Here is a 23,765-nt window from a genome sequence, read left to right as displayed (position 1 = left end):
GATGTTGAGGCTGATGGATGTGGCTGTGTTTGTTTAGGGAATAGGAGGGTTGGTGTGTTTGTGATGCTCAGAGAAGTTGATAATGGCACCAGACCTGGATAACACAGGAGGTAGGACTGGCTTCAGAATTGCTCACAATCATACTGACTTGTGCAAAAACTGTGTGGAACCCTGAGCCAGGGCTGTTTTCTGTGCTGCCGGTATATAATAAAGTGTATTATGGCTAAATCAGTGAAAGGAAATAATGTTCCCAACTCCTTGTTAACCTGTAAAGCTTGCTGCCATCAAACGTGAAAGGCTTAAGTGCAGCTGAATAGCAAGAAAAATGAGAGTTTTTCCCAGGGGATGCAGAGAATAAAAGCAGCGCTTCCGAGTTCCCTCTGCTCCCCGGTGCTGGAGGTGCCCCAGGGTTATGCCGGAGCCGAGGCTTCACCTCCTCCAGGGATCCCAGTGTCAATTCTTCCATTCCTGGATGCTTTTTGGAGCCCGGCATGGGCGGAGCAGCGAGGAAGCGAATTTTCCACCCTGCCTGGGCTTGGGCAAGCGGAAACGGAGCCTTGGAAGCCTTATAAGGGCGGCGAGGCGGCCCTGGCCGGGCTCACCTGGCACCGGGGGACAGCCCTCGCTCGCAGGGCGGCTTTCGGAGCCTTTGAAGCGCTCCCCGTGCGTCTGCCGCTCGCCCAGGGACGGTGTGGCCGCCCTGGGTCGGTGACAGCAGCTCATTAATTGAACTCCCTGACTCTGTGGGGCTCCGGCAGCCGGCCCCAACGCAGGCGGAAATTCGTGATTCAGAGCGAAACTGCTGTAAAGTGACGGAGCTGGGAAGGTCGGAGCCTCTGTCACAGGGTGTCTGCGTTTCCTTCAGCAGCGTCTCGGGCAGATCCTGCTGACTGCAGGCAGTGCTGAGCAGGACTTTGCTCCGAAAGCAGAGTTCCTGTGGCATTAAAATAGATTTTTGAAAAGCCTGGCAGCACCTGTTCCCCCGGGCAGGGATGTTGAGCCCTCAGAGCTGCCGGAGCCCCAATGGTGACCTCTGCTTCTGCTTCTCGCAGAATTAAGAACAACTTCTGCTCCCATAAATAGTCCCTTAAGAAGTGCGTAGGAGCTCTGCCACCAATTTCTTTTGAAAAGTGCTTTCAGTGACACCCGTGGCTGTGACCTTGCAGGGCAGCCGTGTTTTGATGGCAGCCTGGTGGTCCTGGCCACCAGCTCTGCTTCCTTCTCTCATTTAATGACCCCTCAAAAGAACCTTTGGTTGTCCGAGTGTTTTGTGGGAAGCTGCTGCTGCTGCTTGTCCTGCTGCAAATCCCAAATGCTCCCTGCCTCGTTCAGGGCTTCATTCCCTAATGCCCCTGAGGTGGCTAAGCGTCTGAAAGCTCCCGTGTTCCTGCACATGTCACAGCTGCCAATCCCTGCGTTTATTCCAGAAATCAAGGGTGTTTTCCACAGGAGCATTGTCACAAACCAGTTCTCCCAGCCTGGAGTCCTGGAGCTGGTGGAGAGTCCCAAAACGCCCAGCTCTGCTCAGGAAGCGGCTTCGTGTTTAATCTTTGCAAATGTGGAAATGGGAAGAGGGAGGCAGTAATGGATAAAGTAAAACATATTTAACCTTTAGGGACGTGAATGGGATATCTTGGATGTGTTTGGAACGGGCACCGGGTTTGACGTGGAACGTGGTGGTGATTAAAACCAACAGCAAACATTTTTCTGCTTATGAATTACGGACTTTGTTCTTACTGCATTAAAATCTAGAGCACTTTGGGGTTTCTTAACGTGAAGGGGGAGAAGAAACAGATTTATTACCTGGAAGGTTTGATGTTATAGTTCCAGGCATGTTTCCACAACCTTCCTGCAAGCATTTGGAGCTGTACCTAATGTGGGTGCTGCCTGCATCGGGCTGCAAGTTTGAGCTCTCTCATACAATTAAAGCCATTTAACTGCATCTAAAGACCTTTTACTTGTCATTAAGGCTAAATTTACTGACGCTGACAGCAGGAAGAAACACATTTACCCTAACTCAGATGGGCTAAGAGAGCAAAACGTTCCAGCTAACTATGACTTGCCTGGATTGTTAAATTTAGACCAAAAATTCTGGTCAGACAATTAAGTGCCGGCTCAGTGGCCACACCACTTCTTTTGCATGTGTGAATTGGCTGAGCTGCCCGTGTCAGGCAAGAGAGATCCTGTGTGAATGTCTGAATTCTCTGAGGGCTGTTGGGAGTCTTTTCGTGGCACTGTGGTCGCTCCCTGTTTGGTCAGCAGCCCTGGTATGTTTTTCCTCTTCTTATCTGAAAATTTTTCATGTTTATTTTTGGAATTCGTTGTAACCTGAACTTTCTCAGGTGTCCTTGCGGAGAGCAAAGAAACATCTGACTTATTTTTTAGGCAGATTTTTGCCAGTTGAGAAGAGTGTGTTCTTTCTTTTACTGTTTGTGGCTTTATTTTTGGAGCAGGTTTGTTACTGACCAGCCTGGCAGTGCAAATACAGAGGTAGCTGAAACAGTGCAGGTTCTGTGCTTCTTGCTGAAGCGAAGGCAGCACCTAATTTAACTTCTTCAGGCAACTGCCTTCGCTTTTCTCCTGAGAAAGCATCCCTGGAAGCTGGAGGAGGCTGTTAGCAGAGGGTATGTAACACAAGGTTCTATCGTGGCAGGGAATCTAGAGAGGTTCTCTTGCTCAGTGTGCTCAGCTGGATTTTTCTTGGGCAGCTTCCCTCAGTGATAGGAAAAACCCTGGGATATTTGAGTGCTTTGTTGCTTTGTCCCCTGTGGAGATGGCAGGAATTTGGGTGCTGAATTCCGAGTGTCTGTCACGTTGTGTTCCCTCTGTCCTGGCTGGCGTTGGAGCATCTCTGTTTGCCTGGAGCCCAAAAGAATCCGTGTCTGAGCATCTTGATTTGGCTTTTGGGGTTGCTCTGGCTGGTGGGGTGCTGCTGGTGGGGTTTCTCTGGGATTCCTTCAGGATCCAGCCTCTGACCGTGCTTTATCTCAGCCTCCACCTGCAGCACTGTGAGGAACATCTGAAGATCATCTCCAGCAGAACTTTCTCAGACTAGTAATTACTGTTCCCTGCGAGTGTCAATAGGATATAGCTGGGCACAGGGAGCACAGAACTGGCCCAGGCTTGTTTTCCTGGGCTCAGCATTGTGAGGCGAGATCTGGGCCGGGATGGTTGGACGGGTTCGTCAATCTGATCTCTCAATTGTCTTTCTATATTTTCCTCTTGCGAGAAAAGGAGCAAAGCCCTGTGGAAGATAAGAATCGTTCTGATGTTTCAGCAGCTCATTTAAGCCACCTTATGAGCACATAGGCAAGTGAATCAGCCCTGGTGTCTTAATATGTCCTAAAATAAATGAGACTTTCGTAAGCAAATTCGGTGGGTTTGAACTGCTGTATTTTCATTAAAAGATTGCAGTGGAGAACACGCTCTTTAAAATTCAGCCTCGGGGTTGTGTTGTTCATTAACTGATAGTCACTCCTGTTTACCTTGTGTGATAAGTCCCACGTTAAGAATGGCCAGCAGTGCTGATGCCGTCACAGTTGCCCTTCAGAGAGAATTGCTCTTTTTTTTTTATGGCTCGCTTTCCTGACAGGTGGGAGTTTTTTTGGAGCTCGGATAAATGCAAACAGCCACGGCGTACCTCTCCTAATCATGGAAAACCACTTGTTTGGTTTGTTTTTTTTTTTTAATTTTTTTTTGTCCCCCTGTTCTTAGCAGCTTGGTAACGCTGTTGTCGGTACAAAGGTCATTTAAAAATCTGACATGTCAGCCCAGCAGCACAGTGCTCCTTAATGAGGCTTAAAAGCAGCGTGGAGCTGCCTGGTGGAAGTAAATTTGGAGCTGCAGAACAGAGGGAGACATGTGAGCAGCTTACAGGGATGGGATCACCTGGCTCTCCTGGCACCAGCCCTCCCTCCCCGCATGGCATCTCTCCTGGTACTCGCAGTTCTCTTGCATAAAGGGGTTTAATTTTTCCTCTTGTTATTCAAATGAGCCCAGGTGTTTGACAGCACATTTGTGCTCTCAGAAGAAAAGCAATGAAAATACCCTCTGAAATCCAGGCACGATGTTTTTAAAATGATTTCTCTCCCGCGTTTGAGGTTTTCTCTCCTCCTCATGGTGGCCTCCTGCTGTCCCTGCTGCTCCCGGGATGGCACCGGAGCCAAGCCTGCACCTCCCTTTGAATGTCTGAAGGCTTTTCCTCTAATCCTGCTCCCCAGCACTACTGGAATTTCAGCACCTTCAGCCTCGCCTCAGTCTTTTCAGCTCTTTGACTGTTCTCCAGTGAAAACTAGGTCAGAAACAACCGTCAGCTTCTGATATTTCACTGTTCCTGTTTTATAAGTTGTAACCCAGTGTTGCTGTGTTTAATCTCTCGCTTTAATTTTCACGTATTAAGTGTCTCAGCTTGCTGTGTGAGCAGCCTGACACAGTAAAACTGCTCCCAATAACATCCTGGCTGGAACAGCCATGTTACCTTGATTGGGGCTGAAAAGGTGAATTACCTTTTTTTGTTACACACAATGCTGCAGATGCCAAGCTGACAGATTTTTCCACCACTTCTCTCTTAAGTGTACATTTGCTGGCAATTTTGGAGCTGTACTTAGCCAGCTTCTCTTTGTGCCTGTGTGGCTTTTTAACCTGATGGGTGAAAGAGAACAGTTTAAAAACAATAATAATTATTGGAAACCCTCAGGTTGCCCAAGAACACAGCAATACAGGTATATTGGAAGGCATTGAAGAGATTTATTTTTAACTGAGTTGTAGCTGACTGGAGCCATTCAGCTTTTTTGTAAAACTATTCTTGGAATGGTGCTTGAGCTGAGGTGCCTCAGTGTTCAGTGAAATCCACCTGGTGTAATTCAAGAGTATCCCTCTCCCTTTCTCTTAGGCACACTTGGAGCCAGCCAGTGCTGGAATCCTTGGGCATTCCAGCATCAATGGGATTTAAATGAATCCTTACTTTTCAGCCTAACTCAAAGGTTGTGGTTTGAAAATTGTGCCTGAGCTGTTGTCTCTGAAAAGTTTTTTCCAAGTTGTTTATGAAGCTCTTTTTAATTTTCTCTCTTCATGTGTCTCCTGCTGCTCTGTGGTTGTTTCCAGGGATCCCCATGCCAGGGTGGGATTGTTGGGGTGTCTGTGCAGGCCCAGGAGCTGCACTTTGATATTCCTTGTGAGGAATCCCTTCCAGCTCAGGGAGTTGAGTGATCCCCTGATTTTCCTAGGATTTGAGGATCCCAGGTACCAGTTGGATCCAGCTCTTTCCATCTGGGGAACATCACCTGTGTCTGACAGGTGGGGGGAGTTTGAAGCAGGGCTGAAATGTTTTATTTAAGGAACAAATCCCAGCCCTCAGTGCGGCTCTGGAGTCTCTTCCATCCCTGGTGTGGCCCTCAGGCTGGCACGGAGGAGCTTGGGCGCCTCAGTCAGTTCTGGAGCTTTATTTATCCCTGGTGGGATGAGGGGGAGTTGGGATGTGCTATCGTGACACACTTTCCTGCCTTAATTTGGGAAGCATTTTCTCCTGGCACTCGGGCGTTTTGTGCAGTGCAGAAAGCAAAATACTGGTAGTAGCTACATTTGATACAGCTGGGCCTGGAGAAGCTTTTAATTCTTGTACCCTCTGAGCCCCAAAACTGCATTGCTGCATTGCTTCAGAAAGGCTCAAATCAGGGAGAAGTGCCATCTCCAGGAGGGACAGCAGCCAGCCAAGTGGTTTGTGTGATGGAAATTTGTTTTTCTTGTCATTTCCACAAGGATTTTGGGGCTGTTGCAGAGGTGGCCACATCTCCAGCACCCTGAAACCAGCAAAGTTCCCCCTGCTGCCAGAGACAGCACAGGGGGCTTCATTCAAGGGGTCTTGTTCAGCAGGAATGACTCTTAAAACATTAATCTGAAAGCATCTAATCTCTTCATCTCTCTCCAGGGATGGAATGATTTATACCAATATATAGAGCTATAAATGAGACATTTTTCTACAAGCTGAGGTAAAAACAATGGTGCAAAGCTGTACTACCAGTAAAAGTAAACACAGAGGAGCAGCAAAACTAGTTGTCAGCCATTAAACAGCTATAGTTTTATTTGCTGTAAACATTTCAAATAAGACTAAGTGAGTAACTACTGACAGTTTTTAACAAAGGCAAATAGTAATGCACCCAGTGCAGTATGCGGGATTTTATTTTGATTCTTGGCTCCTAACGAGTGAATCCTCCAGGGAAAGCCAGCGCTGCTGTCACCTTTAGCAGAGTTGGGGATTTCGGATGATTCAGTTTCCTTTGCCAGTTTTGTTGTTGTTTTCCCCTCTGTCCTTTCCCAGTTTAACAGCATCATCTGATAACTCCAATAAAACACTGCAAAAACAAGCAGCGTTGCATGCAAGAGATGATTGCCCAGGGGGTTTTGGGCATGGATGTCTTAATGGGATTCTTGCCAAACTGAGCTCTCTGAATTGCCTTGCAGTGCAGATGTGTGCAGATGCTGAGGATACTGCTGGACTTCTCTTAGAGGAATATTTGATATCACATTTAACATCAAATTTAATATCTTATTTAATGTAATAGATAGTATAATATATATATATATAGAATATACTATCTATTACATTAAATAAGATATTATATCTAATAGATAGTATATTCTCTATATATATATAGAATATACTATCTATCTATATAATATATATAATATATATATTATATATATTATATATATAATAAATAGTATATTCTATATACTATTTAATATCATATTTACTCTCATTTAATACTATATTTAGTATCATATTTAATATCATATTTAATATTATTACTATTTCCAGTATAGGGAGGCAGAACAGGAAGCTTCCTTCTGCAATAATGGTTTTTGTTGAAAAGAGTGCTTCAAAGCAAATCCATGTGTTTGAAAAACAAGTCTAAGGGTTTGCTTTCCTTTGCCTGCACTTTAGAAATACCAATATTTACCTTCCTTTTTCCTACCCTGTCTTTAATTTACTGCAACTGTAAAAGCCAGGCAGTGCAGACTCGAGCCATGTGAGCAGACTTAAATTCAAAATTAATTTTACTTCAGCCACTTCTTTCCTGTGTAAACAACCTGCTCTAGATTTGCTACTTTTAATAAGGGATGAGCATTGGGATTTGTTCATTTAACTCTGCCTCAAATTAGTTGCAAGTCATAAAACAACAGGACTTATTTCTAGGTTTGGACTTGATTTTTTTTTTGTTTTGTTTTGTTTTTTGCAATTTGAATTTGCCAGCACAGCATTATCTTTGGAGGAGAGCTTTGGGAAATGTTGCTGCAACTTGTTTTATGCTTTCCCACTTTTATTGCTTTTAGTTGGAGTTAGAGGAGAGAAATCCCTTCAGGAAAAAGGGTGATAAAAAGAAGAGTTAGAGCAGAATTCTGCTGATTTCTGGTGTGCTTGTGGAAAAGGGAAAGGGATCCTTGAACCTCTGCCTCGAGGAGAACAGGACAAGGCTGAAATAAAGGTAAAGGTGTTTGAATGGCCAGTTCTGACTCCAGAATGCAGCACTGAGCAGTGAAATTAAAATAACTTTGAGGGTTTCTGGTTCTCAGTGCCAGGGAGGGTCTGGAACACCCTTCTGGAGGGAGCAGCGGATGCAGAAAATCCACTCCCACAGAATGAGACTTCCTTTGCAGGGAGATGCAGCAGCTGTATCAAAACTGGGAGGATTTTTACTTGCAGGAAGGAAACTCCTGGGTTATTCTGCTCAAAAACGGGCACCGTGTTCTGTGCCTTGCTAATTCTTTCATGATTGCCACTTTTAATTGATTCTGCCTGCTTTGATCAGTTCTAAGCACTGGAAGCTGCACAGGGGTGCAAAGGAGATTTTTTTCCTCGCAAACCTTTCCTCCCTAAGCCCTTGGAAGCCGTGGGAGTTGGCTCCTGCTCCTCTGACAAAGCCTCCCCGAGCAGCCCCATCTTGTTAACAGTGGCATTGGTGGGAGTTTGTCATGATTAAACTGCAGATAATCATCATTACAGCCCTTGTGGCAGCCTGCTGATGAGACTTTATGATTATTGCTCTCCTTAATGAGCAGGTCTGCCTTAGCTCAGTGCAGAGGCAAGGAGGGAAAACACCGAGTTAAAAAAAGGAGAGCTGTCCCGTTGGGAAACGTGCCCGGAGTGTGCCAGGCTGGATTCCCACAGGAGGCCATGCTGCCCCTGCTCCTGGCATCTGCAGCCTGCCTGGCTTCATTGGGAGCCACAAACCCTCCTTGATATTTTCCTTTTTCTTGCTATCCACCTTCCCCCTGGCCTCAGAGCGCTCTGCTTTTGGGGTGGCTTGGAAGCCCTCTCGTTTTTGGGGCTGCATTTGGAGTCCCCTTTCGTTTTTGGGGTGGGTTGGAAGCCCCTTTTGTGGTGGGTTTGGGGCTGAGTTTGGAGTCCCCTCTGCTTTTGGGGTGGGTTTGAAGCCCTCTCATTTTTGGGGCTCATTTGGAGTCCCCTCTGGTTTTGGGGTGGGTTTGAAGCCCTCTCATTTTTGGGGCTGCATTTGGAGTCCCCTTTCGTTTTTGGGATGGGTTTGAAGCCCTCTTGTTTTTGGAGTCCCCTCTGGTTTTGGGGTGGGTTGGAGCCCCTTTGTGTGGTTTGGGGCTGCATTTGGAGTCCCTTCTGCTTTTGGGGTGGGTTGGAAGCCCTCTCATTTTTGGGGTGGGTTTGAAGCCCTCTCATTTTTGGGGCTCATTTGGAGTCCCCTCATGTTTTGGGGTGGTTTTCCTGTTTTCCACCTTCAGCCAGAAGCCCCCAGACCCCATCCAGCAGTGGGGTTGGGTGTCCAGGAAGCAGCAATGGGCCCAGTGCCTGCCTGGCCATCCCCAAGGGAGCTGTGTCTGCAATAAAAATGCTGTAGCTCTTGTAATGAACCTGAATTTTCTTGTCCTCTTGCAGTGTCTCCCCAGGCCCTGGCAGGGCAGCCTTTCCCTGCAGACAGGTGCATTTCACTCTTCAGTGTCCTGCATAAACCAGCTGGACTTTTCTTTGGAGACAGCATTTCCTCCCTGCAGCCATCTCCTCTCTGTGTTTGTATTTATTGCAGAGCAAACCCCTCTCCTTGTCTGTGCTCATGAAAGAGTTCCTCACTTCTGCAGTGCCATAGAAATTTGGGGTTGCAGGAAAGCATTTGGGATGGGTATTTGGGGAGCCATGGGGTTCCCTTGTCCTGAGATTTTGGGATGGGTATTTGGGGAGCCATGGGGTTCCCTTGTCCTGAGGTTTTGGGATGGGTATTTGGGGAGTTATGGGGTTCATGTGTCCTGAGATTTTGGGATGGGTATTTGGGAGAGTTATGGGGTTCCCTTGTCCTGAGGTTTTGGGGTGAGTATTTGGGGGAGTTATGGGGTTCCCTTGTCCTGAGGTTTTGGGGGAGCCATGGGGTTCCCTTGTCCTGAGATTTTGGGGGAGTTATGGGGTTCCCTTGTCCTGAGATTTTGGGGTGGGTATTTGGGGAGTTATGGGTTCATGTGTCCTGAAGTTTGGGTGAGTATTTGGGGAGTTATGGTTCCCTTGTCCTGATTTTGGGGTGGAATTTTTTGGGGAGTTATGGGTTCATGTGTCCTGAGGTTTTGGGTGGTGGTATTTGGGGAGCCATGGGGTTCCCTTGTCCTGAAGTTTTGGGATGGGTATTTGGGAGGTTATGGGGTTCCTTGTCCTGAGGTTTTGGGATGGGTATTTGGGAGGTTATGGGGTTCCCTTGTCTTGGGAGTTTTGGGGGAGCCATGGGGTTCATGTGTCCTGAGATTTTGGGGTGGGTATTTGGGGAGTTATGGGGTTCCCTTGTCCTGAGGTTTTGGGGGAGTTATGGGGTTCATGTGTCCTGAGGTTTTGGGGTGGGTATTTGGGGGAGTTATGGGGTTCCCTTGTCCTGAGGTTTTGGGATGGGTATTTGGGGAGTTATGGGGTTCATGTGTCCTGAGGTTTTGGGGTGGGTATTTGGGGAGTTATGGGGTTCCCTTGTCCTGAGGTTTTGGGATGGGTATTTGGGGAGTTATGGGGTTCCCTTGTCCTGAGGTTTTGGGGGAGTTATGGGGTTCCCTTGTCCTGAGATTTTGGGATGGGTATTTGGGGAGTTATGGGGTTCCCTTGTCCTGAGGTTTTGGGATGGGTATTTGGGGGAGTTATGGGGTTCATGTGTCCCAATTCCATCTCCTTCCCCCAATTCCATCTCGTTCCTGCCAGAAGGAGCTCTGGCCCTCGCAGAGCTGCAGGGCTGCCCCTGCACAGCTCAGTTCATTTGAATGCTGCAGCAGGGACCCAGCAAACACAAACAGCCTGCATTTTGTTCAGGAGCAGCTTTTGAGCCTGGATTAGCTGAGCTCAGAAGCTGCAGGCATGCGAGAGGGAACAGGCTGCACGGCTGGCTCAGCTCTCGTGCCTGTGGGGTGACATCTTGATGACAGTGGAGTTTAATTGCTCTCTGCTTTGCTGATACAGCCCATTGTCCATTTAGGGCCTGGCTTTCTGCTGTACAGGGCAGGACAAAGCGTTGCCATTAGGCTACAGTGTGGGTTTTAACTTAATCATGTGTCTTACTCTCTAAACTTTGCACAAAGGTAGAGTTTTCCTGCATTTCATGTGGGGTGATAGCTGAGATGCTCAGTGTGTGGTGGTGTCAAAGCCTGCTCCTGATGCTTCCTGGTAAAATTGGAAATTTTGTTAGAATGGTGAAATTCTGTAACTCTGAGGAGCTGGGAATAGTGAAATTCTGTAACTCTGGAGCTGGGAATAGTGAAATTCTGTAACTCTGGAGCTGGGAATAGTGAAATTCTGTAACTCTGGGGAGCTGGGAATGTGAATGAAATTCTGTAACTCTGGAGCTGGGAATGGTGAAATTCTGTAACTCTGGAGCTGGGAATGGTGAAATTCTGTAACTTTGGAGCTGGGAATGGTGAAATTCTGTAACTCTGAGGAGCTGGGAATGGTGAAATTCTGTAACTTTGGAGCTGGGAATAGTGAAATTCTGTAACTTTGGAGTTGGGAATAGTGAATGAAATTCTGTAACTCTGAGGAGCTGGGAATGGTGAAATTCTGTAACTTTGGAGTTGGGAATGGTGAATGAAATTCTGTAACTTTGGAGCTGGGAATGAATTAAATTCTATAAGTTCAAGGAACTGGGAATGGTAAAATTCTTTAAGGTAACCATAAATTTCAGCAGATCAAGTTGAGGGTTTTTTTGAGCTGACACTTTAAACTCCTTTATTTTCAATCTTATAGAAACACACTGGATTTTTAACCCTGGAAAGTTAAACTACTGAGGAGGCAGCATTTGTGCTGTACAGCCCACTTTAAATGATGCAATTATAACCAAAGAAGCCAGTGTGCCTTTTGCAGTTTAGCAATTAAAAACTTTCAAACATGCAGCCCAGCATTTTGGCTGACATAAAAGCTTTTGAGCATTTTATTGCTGCTTGTACTTCTGGGCAGGATTTGTAGGTGCTTTAATATTATGGTGATAATGTGTCCATTAATGCCTATTAGGCAAATGATAAATAATAAATACAAACTACAGTTTAGAGTAATTGGTGAGAGTCCAGCCCTTAAACCTTCATCAAAAGCACCTTTTTTTAATAATTATTTGTGTTAAAAGCTGGGGCGTTCACTTCTGCCCAAAATAAATTCTTTTAGATGTTGGGGAGAGGAAAATGAGGGGGGTCTGTGGGAGCACTGGATCATGAAGGTGATAAATGGGATTATTAAAATAAATTCTTTTAAATGTTGGGGATAGGAAAATGAGGGGGGTCTGTGGGAGCACTGGATCATGAGGGTGATAAATGGGATTATCAAAATTAATTCTTTTAAATGTTGGGGAGAGCACTGGATCATGGGGGTGATAAATGGGATTATCAAAATAAATTCTTTAAATGTTGGGGAGAGCACTGGATCATGGGGGTGATAAATGGGATTATCAAAAAATTCTTTTAGATGTTGGGGAGAGGAAAATGAGGGGGAGAGGAAAATGAGGGGGGGAGGTCTGTGGGAGCACTGGATCATGAGGGTGATAAATGGGATTATCAAAATAAATTCTTTTAAATGTTGGGGATAGGAAAATGGGGGGGGGTCTGTGGGAGCACTGGATCATGAGGGTGATAAATGGGATTATCAAAATAAATTCTTTTAAATGTTGGGGAGAGCACTGGATCATGGGGGTGATAAATGGGATTATCAAAATAAATTCTTTTAAATGTTGGGGAGAGGAAAATGAGGGGGGTCTGTGGGAGCACTGGATCATGGGGGTGATAAATGGGATTATCAAAATCAATTCTTTTAAATGTTGGGGAGAGCACTGGATCATGGGGGTGATAAATGGGATTATCAAAATTAATTCTTTTAAATGTTGGGGAGAGCACTGGATCATGGGGGTGATAAATGGGATTATCTCGGAGGGGAGGAGTGAGCAGAGGGTTAATTACCATGGGGTAATTTGGGGGTTGCACTGCCTGGGCTGTGCAGGATCCCATCAGCATCCCTGCAAGGACCTGGTGAACCCCAAATCCTCCAGCAGCATCCCCACAGCTCACCTGGCTCCTCTCCTGAGTGCAGAGCCTCAAACACTGCTGCATTTACATGGAATTTCCAGGGCTCTTTCCATGAGAATCTTGGATTTGAATAGCAAAACTGTAATTTTGGACTCACAGCCGACTCCGTCCCATCTGTGCTCAGCTTCAAACGGGATCCTTGAGAGGCCCCACATTGCAGATGGAAATTGTGTTGCAGGGGAGGCTGTGCTTTAATTCCACGAGTAATAGATGGGACATGAAAAAGGGAATATTCAGGAGGCTTTTTTGGCTGCTGGGTTTCTGGGAGGAGGTGGATAGCAGCCTTGGGCCAGTGGGAGCAGCCTCAGTGCTCTGCTGGGCTAATGGGCTGCCAGCAGAGCTGCCACAGCCTCCCTGGGCGCTGGGGGCTCTTCCAGGGGCTCCTTTCCCCTGGGATTTGGGGTTCTTGCTGTTAATGAGCTCAGGGACTCACAGGTGTCCCCTGGGACAGCGTGGAGCTGCTCTGCCTTTGCACTCTGCTTTGCTTTGCTTTGCTCCTGGGGGCAAAACAGAAATATAAAAGCAGAAATAGAAATGGAAAGTGAGATCTGGGTGGTGTGCAGGAGCTGTTGGCCGGGGGGCTGAAGCTGGGCATCCTCCTGATTTGGGGCCTTTTTATCCCACCTGTAACCCAGTGGTGCTGGCAGGCAGGGGAGGGAGCCCTGCCTGTATTTGGACCTTGTGGGCTAAAGGAACATAACCAGTCATAACCAAAGAATTAAAGAGGAACCTGGAGTCTGGGGCATTACAGAGTCTGAAATTTGTGCTTTTGAAGCAATTCCTTGTTGTTCCCATTTCTGTAAGTGCTTGCTGAGGTGCGGCAGCTTTACCTGGGCACTGGTTTTACCTGGAATTGCTCATGATGCTTGGAAACATCCCATTAATGCCAGCCCTGCTCAGCAGGATTTTATGGTTTCTCTCTATATTTATTGGAATTGTTGCTGCTAATTTTAACTGTTTGTAAGAAGCTCTAAATTCTGAAAATAATGCCCTTGTTCCAGCACAAATAAGGGTAAATTTTCAGTTGCACTCTGGGCATTGGTGGCTCTGAGCATCCAACAAAACACACAAACACATCAGTACCGAGTTTAGGCAAGCATTTTCCATAGGACACAGCCTGCAGTATAAATTCCAGTAAATACACAACAGAACTTCCCAAAATGATGTCTTCTTTAATTATCTGTATTTCCCTGAAGGAACAGAGAGGCTTCCAGCTGGCTCCTCGACCTGAGTGTTTCCAGTGTCCTTTCTGATGCTGGCTAGGAACATCCCATCCAGCTTTTCCTCACAAGGTGTTGAAAACCTTGTGCCAGCTTCAGTCAGCCCTGATAAAATCATTCATTTTACATTCAATTCTTCCATATTTTATTGACCCTTTCTTATTCTTTCCTCAGCTTCCACACCTGGGATATTGAAGTGTGAGCAGTGTTTGTGTGTTGCCAGCACCCCTGTGAGCTTTCAGAGCCTCTCTTCAGGGTTTCTTGCTCTCCTCTAGCCTGGGGAAACTGAAGGATGAGCAGAATGCTGTGATAATAAAAGCCAAATATCCTGTGGGAGCTTTGGGGATGAGTTTTGGGGTTTTTCTGGTTTAATCTCATGACTTTTGAAATAATCTTATGGCTGACAAAAGCCACATGGGTCTGTGGGGTTTTGTTCATGTTGGCATCCCGGAGCAGAGCTTCAAGGGTTTTATTTTATTTATCCCAGGGAATGCAGCAGGAGCTGTGCAAAGCAGGGAATGGGCATGGATGTGAGGCAGTTCTCTTTCCTGATGGCAAATAAATGGAATTTTATGGAGTGGATGCTGGGGTGTACCCAGGCCGTTTGTGAGGGTCTGTTTGCGCTCAGGGGCAGAGGCTGGAGTGGTCATTGCAGTGTGGGCACATCTCAGAGCTGCAGCTGTGGCTTGGATGCTCCTGTGGGAGTTGTTCCTGCAGAGCAGGGGCCCTGCAGCTCCTTTGCCTCCCAGAGGGAGTTTGGCACAGCTCCTGGTGGCACCGGGCACTCTGGAGCCTTGGGAATGCTCTGCCAACCTTCCCGCGGCTCAGGGGGCGTTCAGGGGCAGGGCAGGGATGGAGTTCCTGCAGCTGAGGAGGGCGTAAAGGGGCTTGGATGACTCTGGGAGCTGCAGGTTCTTGTGTGGGGTTCCCCACAGATCCCAGGAATTGTGCTCCTGGTCCCACAGATCCCAGGAATTGTGCTCCTGGTCCCACAGATCCCAGGAATTGTGCTCCTGGTCCCACAGATCCCAGGAATTGTGTTTTCTGGTCCCACAGATCCCAGGAATTGTGCTCCTGGTCCCACAGATCCCAGGAATTGTGTTTTCTGGTCCCACAGATCCCAGGAATTGTGCTCCTTCCTCTGCGTTCCCTGATCCCACAGATCCCAGGAATTGTGCTCCTGGTCCCACAGATCCCAGAATGTCCTTCCCGCTGTCTCGGGGCGCTCACAGACGCAGGAATTGAGTTCCTGCACTGAGCCGTAGGGATTGGATGACTCTGGTACTGCAGTGTTTTTGTGGGTTCCCACAGATCCCAGGAATTGTGCTCCTGGTCCCACAGATCCCAGGAATTGTGCTCCTTCCTGTGTGTTTTCTGGTCCCACAGATCCCAGAAATTGTGCTCCTGGTCCCACAGATCCCAGGAATTGTGCTCCTGGTCCCACAGATCCCAGGAATTGTGTTTTCTGGTCCCACAGATCCCAGGAATTGTGCTTCTGGCCCCACAGATCCCAGGAATTGTGCTCCTGGTCCCACAGATCCCAGGAATTGCCCTTCCCGTGTGTCCCACAGATCCCAGGAATTGTGCTCCTGGTCCCACAGATCCCAGGAAGATCCCAGGAATTGTGCTCCTGGTCCCACAGATCCCAGGAATTGTGTTTTCTGGTCCCACAGATCCCAGGAATTGTGTTTTCTGGTCCCACAGATCCCAGGAATTGTGCTCCTGGTCCCACAGATCCCAGGAATTGTGTTTCTGGTCCCAAGATCCCAGGAATTTGCTTCTGGTCCCAAGATCCCAGGAATTGTGTTTTCTGGTCCTACAGACCCCAGGAATTGTGCTCCTTCCCTGCGTTCCCTGTCCCACAGATCCCAGGAATTGTGCTCCTGGTCCCACAGATCCCAGGAAGATCCCAGGAATTTCATTCCTTCCCTCCACCCTCATGGATGAGCTGCAGGGATGAGTGTCTGGTACCTGGCAGCAGCACAAAACCTGCTGCAGAGTACCCAAATTGTGCTTTTCTTCCTTAGGTTTTTATCTTTCACCAGCTGCTTTTAAACCCAGAGAGTATCCTGGAGGGATCAAGCTGGAATTCACTGGAAGGGGATGAGGTTTTGGGATCAAGCTGGAATTCACTGGAAGGGGATGAGGTTGTGCCCCTTTGCTTGGACAAATCTGCCTGGTTTTCCTCTTGTTTGAGCACAAAGCTGAGGTTTCATCAGCACCCTTGATTTGCCAGGATTTGCTGCATGCAGGGCTGAGGAGGTGCCTTGGTTTGGTTGGAAAGGCCGAGTTCCCCTCAGGAGGGATGGAATGGCATTTGTAGGAACTGACACAGGAAATGCAGTCATGGCATCACTGAGGAACAGGAACTGGCTGACTCTGAGGTGACTCCTCACTAAATGACACAGGGGTTTTGGAAAGGGCAGCAGGAACTCCTGATGATCAGGGCTGCTCATCCAAATGAGGATAAAAATGGAAATGTGGTTTTAGTTTGGTTTCACGTCATTCATCTGTTCCTTTTGTTCTGAATGAAGGTGTCCATGCAGGGATTTAATTTCACCTAATAAAGGTACTCAGAGTCACATCCTAATTAATTCAGGGTGTACAGTGTGCTCTCCTCCCCCATGAACCCCCTGAAGGAGCTGGAGCTGGGGAATTGGACATCAGGAGGGTCAGGATGGTGCTGCTGAGATCCCAAAATCCATCCCTGCCTCAGAAGGGAACTGGGGTTTGCAGTGTCCATCCAGATCCATCTGTGATCCCTCCATCTATTCCATCTGGAAATCCAGATCCATCTGTGATGCCTCCATCCAGATCCATCTGGAAATCCAGATCCATCTGTGATCCCCTACTTCCAACCCATCTGGAAATCCAGATCCATCTGTGATCCCTCCATCCATTCCATCTGGAAATCCAGATCCATCTGTGATCCCCTCCATCCAGATCCATCTGTGATCCCTCCATCCAGATCCATCTGTGATCCCAAAATCCAACCCATCTGGAAATCCAGATCCATCTGTGATGCCTTCCATCCAGATCCATCTGTGATCCCTCCATCCAGATCCATCTGTGATCCCAAAATCCAATCCATCTGGAAATCCAGATCCATCTGTGATCCCCTCCATCCATTCCATCTGGAAATCCAGATCCATCTGTGATCCCTCCATCCAGATCCATCTGGAAATCCAGATCCATCTGTGATCCCCTCATTCCAACCCATCTGGAAATCCAGATCCATCTGTGATCCCCTCCATCCATTCCATCTGGAAATCCAGATCCATCTGTGATCCCTCCATCCAGATCCATCTGTGATCCCTCCATCCAACCCATCTGGAAATCCAGATCCATCTGTGATCCCTCCATCCAACCCATCTGGAAATCCAGATCCATCTGTGATCCCTCCATCCAACCCATCTGGAAATCCAGATCCATCTGTGATCCCTCCATCCAACCCATCTGGAAATCCAGATCCATCTGTGATCCCTCCATCCAGATCCATCTGTGATCCCTCCATCCAACCCATCTGGAAATCCAGATCCATCTGTGATCCCTCCATCCAGATCCATCTGTGATCCCAAAATCCAATCCATCTGGAAATCCAGATCCATCTGTGATCCCAAAATCCAGATCCATCTGTGATCTCCTCCATCCAGATCCATCTGGAAATCCAGATCCATCTGTGATCCCTCCATCCAATCCATCTGGAAATCCAGATCCATCTGTGATCCCAAAATCCAACCCATCTGGAAATCCAGATCCATCTGTGATCCCTCCATCCAGATCCATCTGTGATCCCTCCATCCAATCCATCTGGAAATCCAGATCCATCTGTGATCCCTCCATCCAATCCATCTGGAAATCCAGATCCATCTGTGATCCCAAAATCCAACCCATCTGGAAATCCAGATCCATCTGTGATCCCTCCATCCAGATCCATCTGTGATCCCTCCATCCAGATCCATCTGGAAATCCAGATCCATCTGTGATCCCCTCCATCCGGATCCATCTGTGATCCCTCCATCCAGATCCATCTGTGATCCCAAAATCCAACCCATCTGGAAATCCAGATCCATCTGTGATCCCTCCATCCAGATCCATCTGTGATCCCTCCATCCAGATCCATCTGGAAATCCAGATCCATCTGTGATCCCTCCATCCAGATCCATCTGTGATCTCCTCTGGAGCCTGCCTGGGAGCTCCCACACTGATTTTTCCTCCCCAGGGATCCCAAACAGGCCCAGGCAGAAATGCTGAATTTTTGGGAATACATCTCAGCTTTGCCATTGAATTGCATAAAGCTGATGTTACCCACTTCACTGCAGAGCAGTTTATTTGTAGGTTGTGGGATTTAGAAGTTCTGTAATTAAACCATGTCTGATTTGTGCATCAGGACTTCTGCTCCTGCCTCCTTGTTCCACTTCCATCCTCCTTACCCCCTTTTTATTCCCTTTAAACAACTTTCCAGACCGAAGAGCAGAACTTCCCAAATCTGTAATTTGCTGTACAAGAACCACATGGCTTGGTTTGATTTTTTTTTTTTTTTTTCCTTAAATCCAGATTTTTATCATGTTTCAAATGCTTGTTTGCTCAAGTATGTTCCTGTGAATTTCTGGACACGGGGAACAAAAAGCTGGCCAGGCTGTGCATGAACAGTGTGCTGTGGAATGCAGTGTCGTGGCACTCGAGGAATCCAGTGATCTTTGTACCAAGATGTTATTTATTGGTGCTTTTCTAAAGGTTGTTCTGGGTCTATAAAATTCTTTATCCAGCTCCGAGCGTGTTCCTGCTTTCCTCAGCATCATAAATGTCCTGTAATGATCCTGGGTGTGATGCAGAGCTGGGCAATCCCATTGCATGGGCTCTGCCTTGGGTTGCTTTATCCACCCAACTTTTGTTGGCTTTATCTGGCCTAAAAGAGCTTTTATTTTGTTGGTGAATTTATCCATTTTGTGTTGATGTCGTGCCTGAGATTCTTCCCTGCTGGGCTGGAAAAGTTTTATGAGGGATGGTTAACTTCATGAATTTCAAGCTGTTTAACTCTCTTGCTGCTAAAATTGAAATATCTTATTTCTCTAATCCATTGGGTGACACAAACAGCAAAATCCAACTCAGGTTTTGGGCTTGTTTTCCCATGGAAATGTGTCTCCCATACACATGACAGCATTTGCACTCATAAATGATGCTTTCATCTTCTTTATAAATTCTTCTGTCCCTTTGGAAAGCTTCACTGTGGGGTCCCACCAGCCCCATGGAGCACAATTCCTGCCTTGGAAAGGAAAGGAAACATCCACAGCCCCAATTCTGCTGGAATTGGGGAAATCCAAACTCAGCCTGCCTTGGGTTGGCTCTGGTGCTTTTTACTTCAATTAAAACCTCAGGTGAGACTTGGAACCGAGGTGTATTTGGGATCTCTGAAATCAGTGAGGCAAAGAGGCTGAAATGGAGCATTTTAGAGTCACAGGAATACAATTTTAAATGTAAGCAGCTGAGCCTGGAGGAAGAGGCCGATTGTTGAAACAGGCAAAGGAACAAGAGGATTTTGCAACGGAGCTGCAGTTTGCTTTTCCAGAGGGTTGCCAGCTTTCTCCTGGAAAAAATTCGCTTTGCGTCCTCTCGGGCCGAGAACTGGAATAAATTTTCCCCTCGAGTGTCCATTTTTTAACTCCAAACTTCCACAAGCACCAAAGCTGAGCTGCTCTGTGCCCGGACTGTGGTGCAGGGCTCAGGAGGAACCAAGTGTCCCCTCAGCTTATCCTTTTCCTGGTACAAATCACTGTTTCAGGGCTTTTTTCTGCTTTCTTGTTTGAAATACACACTTCTCTGACCTTTCCCCTTGAAAAAACAATAAGGAAAATAAAAAATCCAGGTGAAAAATCAAGCTCAAGTGTGGCTTGGTGAATTCTAAACTTGGCGGAGTTGGGAATTTCTCTGAGGTAATTTCTGTTTTTCCACTTGTTTTTGTAGGATGCTGTGACGTCAAAGCCAGTCATCCAGTTTCAAGGAAGCCAAGGGGTAAGTTTGTCCCTGGAAAGTTCTTTTCCATTTCATGGGGTTGAGGAGTTTGGGCAGTTCCAGCCCAAGGAGTGATGCTGGAATTGCTGAGATGGAGCTCCAGGTGTGCTCCAGGCAGGCCTTTGCTCATGGGGTCTCTCTAAAAAACCTTTCCCCTCCTCTTTGTTTCCTAACCTTGCTAAATCCATGGGAAATTCAGATTTATGGATTGGGTAATGAATTAATAAACAGGGCAAAGGAAAGGAAGCAGAAATCCACGGGATCCTCACCTGCACCCCAAGAAAGCCCCGTGCTGAACTCACTGCAGGGATTTTGGGGTCCCAGTTCCTGCCCTGAGCCTCCTGGGGCTTTATTTAATGTAACTGCAGTGCTGGGAGCACCAGAAGTTATTTTAGATTTAGGAGTTTTACTTCCCCAACTTGTGTTCCAGTGACAGAACTCGGGGATATTTTTAGCCCCTTGCACCAGTCTGTCATGCCAGTTGCTGACAACGCTGAGATTTACGTGCTGGTGTTTCTGGTAAAGCAATGCAGCCCTTCAGTGAACTTGAAAAATGTCATTTAGGTACCTTTTATTGCTAAAAAAGCCTGTCTTTAACTTTAGTCTCTGCATAAAGAAGGGGAATTTAATTTTTTAATTTTTTTTTTTCAAGAATCTGAATTCAGCTGTAACTTGTGGTTATTTTTTATGCATTGGCACATTAAAGGTTTCAGAAAGGCTTGGGCTGAGTGGACATTAAACCCAGCACATTGTCCTTGCCCACATCCTACTTTGTGATATTATTCTCACTAAGAGTCCATAGAAAATGTGGCAGGAAAGACATGATTGTTATTGTAAGTTTAGAAGAAAAATACAAACCTCCTTGTCCTGGGAAATAAAGAAAGGAGCAATTTCCAGGTTTTTTACTTTGTTTAGGCTTAAACTTCCCTGAAAGCTCAGCGTGAAAGTTGAGATCAGAATCTGCCCCTGAGCTTGGGCACAGCCAGGAGAGGAGGAGGAGGATGAAGGGTGGGTGATGTGTCTTTATTTGATGAGCTTTGCTCATGGAATGAGGAAGCTAAAAGCACTGGGAATGCCTTCCTTTCCCTTTGGAAGCAGCATCTACACCTGAATTTTCCTGTAGAGCTGTTTAAGTTCTGGAAATGCCTCCTCTGAATGGTTTTACTTTTTAAATTATTTCTTCCATATTATTCCTTAATTCTTCCATAAATTATGTCTTCCATAATATTCCTTCCTCATTTCCCCAATTTGCTGCCTTCCTGTTTTGCTTCCCAAAACAAAGCATCAGTGGAGAATCCCAAAAACTTTTTTGGGTGGGAAGGTTGTGCATAGTGTCAGTGTGATTAAAGCAGTGAGGTTTTAATAGTGGGGATTTTCTGTGCAAGTTTTCCCTTTCTCAAGAGGGAAAAGCTTCACTTGATGATTTAGGGAGGCAGGACATAAAATAAGAATTTAAACAAACTGCTGCTTCTTGAATTTAATTCTCTAGAAGCCCTTAAATTGCTGTGTCCGTGTGTTTTCACCTGTTCCAGTGTCACTCTAAAAGCTGTCAAAGATACTTTCAGTTTCTAATACACAGAAAAAGAAACTTCCATGTTTGAGACACTAATTAACCAGGGAAGGGAATTGTTGGAATAAAACCCGGGGTCAGCAAGGTGCAGCAGAGAGGAGGAAGTCAGTGGTTGTAAAAATAAAATATAAAAATAAAACAGCTGTTCCAGTGATAAGGGACAAAACCTCTCCTGCTCTGGATCCAGTCTCACAGGAGCTGATAAAAACTTTGGGATTCTGCCTCTGTGGCGATGCTGCTCTTGTTAATGGCTTTTATTCTGTGTAATAATCAGAATTTCAGCTGTAATAACCAGGTTGTCTTTACCAGTGTTCCTCTAAAGTGGGACCATGGATATTCCTCAGGAGCAGCACCTGGCTGTCACTTTATCCTCGTGGATTTTCTTGGATAGTTTCATAAGTTTTTATGGAGTTTTGAGCATTTTGCTCGTGTCAGTGTGCACGTACATTAGAATTTAAGGGCTGGAGTACCACAGCATTACAAATTGTGTGCTAGAATTACTGAAAATGCTTCTATTTTGGTGAAAAGACATGCAGAATCATTGGGCTGGCTGAAATTTGCAGGTGCTTGCGGGGTAGTGAGAGCAGGGGCAGAATTGAACTGAGGGGGGAAAATACCCTTCAGGTGCCAAAGCCACGTGTGTGTGCAGCATTTTTAGAATGACTGTTGGCAGCAAAACCACCTTTGCTTTGTGATTGGAAAAGGCAGCATTTCCCCTGCTGCTGGGGATGAAGTTTTGCTGTAACAGAGGGAGGTGAAGTCTCAGTTCAGAGCTGTCCACAGATGAATGTTACTTGAAAGAGGAAAACAGAAGTTACATCTGTACCAGGCTATTTTTAAGTGTCTCTGGTTACTGGTGCAGTACCCAGCACCAAAATTAGGGCTCCCTCAAAGCAAGTCACCATGCTGATTTGGTGGCTTGAGAAACCTTCTGTTTTCAGCTAAAAATAATTCCTAGATAACGGCCGGCTCGCACACGTAACACTTTTCAGTACTAAAGTGACTCTGCCTCATTTTACAGCCTCTGGAAACACTGCAAAAACCCCACAAAAATCCAAACCTGGGGCTTTTGGAACAGCTGTTTTTTTTCCAGTGGGTGAAGCAGGAGCAAGGAGAAAGTTCTTTGGTGTGTGGGGATGTGATTTGGTGACACCCTGCAGGTTTTATTTTCCAGGCTCAGGTGCAGCACAGCTCCATCCTCCTGCTGGGTTTTCCTCTTCTTCCCTTCCCATTCCCACCAAATTTCCAGCTGTAAAATCCCCCCCAAATCTGCTGCTTACATAACTCTGCCTTCCTGGCTCTTGTGGTAAAGCAGAAGGGAATTTTCTGCCCCTGCCTGGGTGGGGGCAGAGGATGCCAGGAGAGATTAGAAGGGCTCAAGGGCTGTGGCACACGTTTGGCAGGGGAGATAATGGGGCTGCTCAGGGAGGGTCCAGCAGCACCCAGAAAATCTGCTCCCAGTATTGTCAGCCCTGCATCCTGGGGATAACTTGTGCTGTACAAAGCAAGGCACAGCTCTGGGTGTCTGGGCTGGTTTTTGGAAGAAGGGAGCTCTGTTTGAGGGCAGGGAACGCCGTGTTTGGGCTCGGCTGGAGAACGTGCTGTGGTTTAACAGAGGGACACACACAGCCCTGGGTTTTCCAGGCTGCAGGAAACCACCCAAAACCCCTCCTGGCCCAGCACAGCCATGTGTGGGTGCCACGGGCTGCCTTGCTGGGAGTAGTGTGTGTGTTCTGCGTCCATGTGGCAATCTGGGTAAATATAAACCCCTGTGGTAAAGCCTGGCCTAAAATAGGCTGGGGCTGGTGTTCCTCCTGGCTCAGCTTCTGGGAGCCATCTTAATTAGCAAATATTGATGGCATAGTAGAGCTCAGATGCTGACATTTATGCTGGATCCTGAGTGCAGAGGGGAGACAGTTTTCCCTTTTGAAAAATGAATGGCTGTGGTGGAGGGGGGCGAAGAAAACAATGCAGGGTGGCTGTGGAGTTGTCTGTGGAACACACTTAATGCTTGATTAAATATTTAATTTAGCAGCAGCGTCACACTCTACTGTGAGCCATGAAATCTTGTTATGGAATTATAATTTCTTAAAAAAGAATAAGCATGCTACCTAGTGACCTGGCTGGTGCTATGTTTAGTGCTGGATCAGTAATTCTACAGAAACGAGCCTCGAGTGTTTTACATTGAATATAAACAGTGGGAGCGAGCCTGTTTTGAGGCTGAATCAATAGAACTGGGTCAGGTTCCTAGAGCAGGGTGGCTGTGGGCTCTGGATGTGGCTGTGAGAGAGCAGAGCTGCCTCAAACATCCTCAGCTGCTCTTTCCCTCAGTCACCTTTTCCTTGCCCTGCACACAGTGCAGATGGCTGGAATTCCTCTGGCAGCCTGTGTGTGCAGTGTCCAGGTGCTCT

The 23,765-nt window shown here is 46.7% G+C and overlaps 1 protein-coding gene across 1 annotated transcript in view; it reads left to right on the top strand.

Annotated features, from left to right (window-relative positions):
• The window catches only part of ELL (elongation factor for RNA polymerase II), a 53,434-nt gene that overhangs the window by 7,853 nt on the left and 21,816 nt on the right, over nucleotides 1-23,765 (top strand). Inside the window, exon 2 of the mRNA XM_064734525.1 lies at nucleotides 19,737-19,784. Coding sequence (XP_064590595.1) covers nucleotides 19,737-19,784 — 48 coding nt within the window. The remainder of the gene's footprint in view (nucleotides 1-19,736; nucleotides 19,785-23,765) is intronic.

The sequence above is a fragment of the Zonotrichia leucophrys genome, chromosome 28 (assembly GCF_028769735.1).
Source record: "Zonotrichia leucophrys gambelii isolate GWCS_2022_RI chromosome 28, RI_Zleu_2.0, whole genome shotgun sequence".
Classification (NCBI taxonomy): domain Eukaryota; kingdom Metazoa; phylum Chordata; class Aves; order Passeriformes; family Passerellidae; genus Zonotrichia; species Zonotrichia leucophrys.
The sequence above is the reverse complement of the archived record's forward strand: the minus strand, read 5'-3'. Positions and strand labels throughout refer to the sequence as shown.